Source organism: Triticum aestivum, chromosome 1A, assembly GCF_018294505.1.
Source record: "Triticum aestivum cultivar Chinese Spring chromosome 1A, IWGSC CS RefSeq v2.1, whole genome shotgun sequence".
Lineage (NCBI taxonomy): Eukaryota > Viridiplantae > Streptophyta > Magnoliopsida > Poales > Poaceae > Triticum > Triticum aestivum.
In genome coordinates this window covers 54,753,908-54,758,577 of record NC_057794.1, presented here as the reverse complement: position 1 = coordinate 54,758,577, position 4,670 = coordinate 54,753,908, and the positions used below count along the sequence as shown (strand labels likewise).

Genomic DNA, 4,670 nt, shown 5'->3' with positions numbered 1-4,670 from the left:
AGGAAGAACCGAGCAAGAACCGTCTCTCCTCTCCCCGGCGCTCTTAACGAGAACGCAGAGTCTCTTTTGAACCCTTGTTAGCAGCGGACAGGCCTTCCTCCGTCATGTGCTCCGGCCCGCGCAAGCCGTCGACCCCGCCGCCGGCGGCGGCGGCGCCCAAGGATCCGGCGGCCGTGGCCTCGCTGCTCCTGGAGCTGGCGGCGGCGGACGACGTGGTTGAGTTCAGGCGGGTCGTGGAGGAGGAGAAGGCGTGCCTTGATGCCGCGGGATCGTGGTATGGGCCCTCGGCTGTCGGCCAGGGACGGCTGGCCGCGGAGAGCCGGACGCCGGCCATGGTCGCCGCGCTCTACGGGAGCACGGCCGTGCTGGCGCACGCGCTGTCCGTCGCGCCGGGCGAGGCCTGCCGCGCGTCCGGCACGGACGGCGCCACCGCGCTGCATATGGCTGCCGCCGGTGGCGCGGCCAACGCCGTCGCGGCCACGCACCTGCTGCTCGCCGCGGGGGCCTCCACGGAGGCGCTCTCGGTGTCCGGGCTCCGCGCCGGGGACCTGCTCCCGCGCGCCGCCGGCGTGGCCGAGAAGCCCCTCCGCCTGCTGCTCAAGTCCCCCGCCGTGTCGCCCTCCTCGTCGCCCAAGAAGTCCGCCTCGCCGCCTGCGGCGATGGCCGCCGCGCAGGAGCCCAGGAAGGAGTACCCGCCGGACCTCACGCTGCCGGACCTCAAGAGCGGGCTCTTCAGCACCGACGAGTTCCGCATGTACAGCTTCAAGGTGAAGCCCTGCTCCCGCGCCTACTCCCACGACTGGACAGAGTGCCCCTTCGTGCACCCCGGCGAGAACGCGCGCCGCCGCGACCCGCGCCGCTACTCCTACAGCTGCGTGCCCTGCCCGGAGTTCCGCAAGGGCGGGTCCTGCCGCAAGGGCGACGGCTGCGAGTACGCGCACGGCGTCTTCGAGTGCTGGCTCCACCCGGCGCAGTACCGGACGCGCCTCTGCAAGGACGAGGTCGGCTGCGCGCGCCGCATCTGCTTCTTCGCCCACAGGCGCGACGAGCTCCGCTCCGTCAACCCCTCCGCCGTCTCCGTGGGCATGATGCAGCCCGTGTCCCCGCGCTCCTCGCCCCCCAACGGGATGGACATGGGGATGCTCAACCCCGCGGGGTGGCCGTCGTCGCCGGTCAGCCGGCTCAAGACGGCGCGGGAGCTCGACTTCGACCTGGAGATGCTCGCGCTGGACCAGTACCAGCAGAAGCTGTTCGACAAGGTGTCCAGCAGCGCGCACTCGCCGAGGGCGAGCTGGGGCGCGCCCAACGGCGGCCTCGGCTCGCCGCACGCCGCCGGGTCGCCCGCCAGAAACATGCCGGACTACACCGACCTGCTGGGCTCCATGGACCCGGCCATGCTCTCCCAGCTCCACGCGCTGTCGCTGAAGCAGGCGGGCGACATGTCGCCGTACAGCTCCATGCCGGACACGCCGCTGCACATGCCGACCTCGCCGATGGTGGGCGCGAACAACTCGTTCGGCCTCGACCACTCCATGGCCAAGGCCATCATGACCTCCCGCGCCTCCGCGTTCGCCAAGCGTAGCCAGAGCTTCATCGACCGCGGCGCGCGCGCCCCGGCCGCGCGCTCCCTCATGTCGCCGGCCACCACGATCGGCGAGCCTTCCATGCTCACCGACTGGGGCTCCCCCAACGGCGGCAACCTCGACTGGGGCTCACCCGGCGGCAAGCTGGACTGGGGCGTGCAGGGAGACGAGCTGCACAAGTTCCGCAAGTCGGCGTCCTTCGGGTTCCGCGGGCAGTCCGCCATGCCGGCGGCCTCCGCAGCCACGCCGGCCGAACCCGACGTGTCATGGGTGAACTCTCTTGTCAAGGATGGCCACACAGGCGACCATTTTCCGCAGTGGCTGGAGCAGGAGCAGATGGTGGCCTGATCCCACCCCGTCGACGACCAACCGATCGATCACTGGCTCATAGCATCTAGCTGACCAAAGTTCTTTCCTTCAAATTTTTTCACCCCTTTTTATTTGCTTAATTTGATTCATATGAGATGGTTCTTTAGTACGTACATATATGCTGTTCACAAAAATAACATTGCTGCTCATCAGCAATCAGCATGGATGCCCAAAGGGAGCCTTAGGTTGATGAAGAAAGAACAGCCAATATTTACTCTCTTTTCCCCCCCTTTCCCTTCGGTTTATTATAAATAGCTGTATACAAGAATTCCATCAAGAGTTTATTTACTTGATATTTATACATACTTTGAGACCAGCAAGATTTGCTTTGTGTGCTTCATTGTCTCTTGATTGATCAAACTTGTGCAATATTGTACTCTTCTCATGCCAAAGTACATCAATGGAATCATGGAAGTGTTCACCAGCATATAGTATATGTTCTTGGTTCCTCCTCCATGATCACATCACCCTTTATTTGATTCCATTCCATGTCCATTCCATTCCCCAAAAGAGTGGATCATAAATAAAAACGTCAGGGGATCCGGCTCCCTCCTGAAGTGGCTGGTGGGTCATAGGATGTGAACTGCAGGGCAATCACAGGTTAGCTTAGTGGAGATGGAGGCGTCATGCACCGATTATTAGTAGTGCTCTCAATACAATATATCATCAGAAAGGCAAGTGCCATGCACCCAAAGCAAGCGCATAGTAGAGTAGGTAATTATTATTGTTCTGGCTGTGGGTTAGGCACAGAGGACAGGAATTAGGCCCAAAAATCTGGGCATAAGCGTCACCAAGATAAGCTTTGGTTATCTGCTCATTATCCTAATGCTGCCAATGTTGAATTTTTCCTTTGACAAGAGCATTTTTCTTCTAGAACATTGGACCTGGGGCATCCATTTTCCTTGCTTGTTTTTTGTTCTCCTGTTTGTTAGAATATATAGATGATGAAACAAGTGTTGATGTCCATGCTGTCTCTTGTTTATTTTTGTATGCGGGTGCAGCTGTTGGGTTCACAATTATTTGCAGCTGTATTTGAGTATTCAAGTCCTGGCCATGCTCAAGCATTGTTCTTGCAGTTGGGGCAGATTTTGGACTATCCTAACTCTACAAATGCGCATCCAGATGTCTGGGGCTATTAACAACGTAATCTCCAGCAGCATCTCTCTGGTGTTACTGCTTATATTTATTTCTCCATCCTGTAGCATTTTTCTATCAGTGTGCTTATGCTTATTTTGGCATTGCAGTTGTCCTATAATATTCCTGTTAATAAAGATCATTTTAGATAATTTTTTGTATGGATATCTGCTTATTCCCTATCCAAATTAGAGCATCCACAATCCGATTTGCCAAACTTGGCCCCCTATATGTCTGCGGACAGTACCCATTCACCTCTTGTTTCTCCGCGTCTACAACCCCCTTACATCTGACCCCCCAACTGTCTGCGGACAGTACCCAAGCACCTCTTGTTTCTCCGTGTCTGCAACCGTCCTCCTTACATCTGACCCCCCAAATGCAAGCAACCCCATGCAACGTGATCAAAACAGTCGTAAATAACTTCAACATAGCATAGATCGGACATAGCATAGCAAGTTCACAAATGTACATACCTCGCTTGCTCATGGATGACTATGATAGATAAACCTAGATGATAAATGCCACATCGTGTGGCACGAAGCACTCCGGCTCTAACATTTTTTAGAACTAAAGTTGCTATCCGAAAAGAAAAAACATACTAAAAAATAAACTGAAACTTGCCATCAGAAAAGGAAGTTGTCATGCTTGACAACTAAAGTTGACGTCCTCGCATCACTAGACTTGCCATAAAAAACGTTTGGAGTTGCCGCGTGTTCGTGCCACACGTGTGACAGTTATCACGCTCCTAGATAAAAGATAGATGATGAGGCGCCGAACTTCAACACTTCATTGCTGGCCCCTTCCCCTTGGGTTCTCCGGAGCGGCGGTAGTACTCCTCGTTGTAGGTGTTTATGGCCGAAAAGGCATTGTTCTCGTTGGTTGTGGTGCCACCGTCGGCAAAGGAGGATGAGGACGAGGAGGGGAGGTTGGCCAGGCATCGGCGGCCTGAGCCTGCTCCTTGGCGATGCAGTGAGCTTTCGGCTGGTTGAATGTCTTCTGCCGCGCGAGCCGCTCGGACTCCTCGATGCTTAGCCGCAATGCCTTGGCATTTTGCGGCGACGACGAACGTGCTGGCAGGCGTCCATCTCCGCCGATGTCAAGGATCGGCGAATGAGACACGAAGGAGGTGGTTGTCCGAGTCGGCGAGCAGCCGGACTAGCTAGATCTTGTGCCGCTCTCTGCCTTGCGTGGAGGGCGGCCTGCACCTCCTACACGGGGAACCGTAGCCGCGGGCTTTGGCAGTGCGGGTACAAGCACCCAAAGTCGTCTGGGAGGAGCATGGCTAGAGGTGTCGGTGCCACCGCTCGCCTTGTCATCTCACCAGGCCAGGGAGACCGTGAATCTCCCCGGGCCATGGTGGCGCGGGGAGGGGAGTGGAATGGAGCGGAGTGTGGAAGGGGAGCAGAGCGGTCGAGAGTTTAGGCTAGGGTTTTGTCCATGTGGGGATGGGATGGGGTTTATGTGGGGTCAGGGTGAGTCGGCATGGGCTGGTCCGACGCGGAACCTGTGTTCGGGCGTGTGCGGATCTACTCATATCCGCTTGCTCTTACTCATCGGTTAGGCCAGGTTTGAGGGGTCAATTGT

General features: G+C 57.3%; 1 protein-coding gene across 1 annotated transcript; it reads left to right on the top strand.

The window, feature by feature from the left end:
• The first annotated feature begins 6 nt into the window (after positions 1–6).
• Positions 7–2,292, top strand: LOC123189473 (zinc finger CCCH domain-containing protein 33). The gene has a single exon (XM_044601903.1). It carries the CDS (start codon positions 105–107, stop codon positions 1,929–1,931), a length of 1,827 nt encoding a protein of 608 aa, XP_044457838.1. The 5' UTR covers positions 7–104; the 3' UTR covers positions 1,932–2,292.
• The last annotated feature ends 2,378 nt before the right edge of the window (positions 2,293–4,670 follow it).

What these genes read in the sequence shown, in the direction of transcription:
- LOC123189473 (XM_044601903.1), top strand. Translation starts at nt 105, where the DNA reads ATGTGCTCCGGCCCGCGCAAGCCGTCGACCCCGCCGCCGGCGGCGGCG.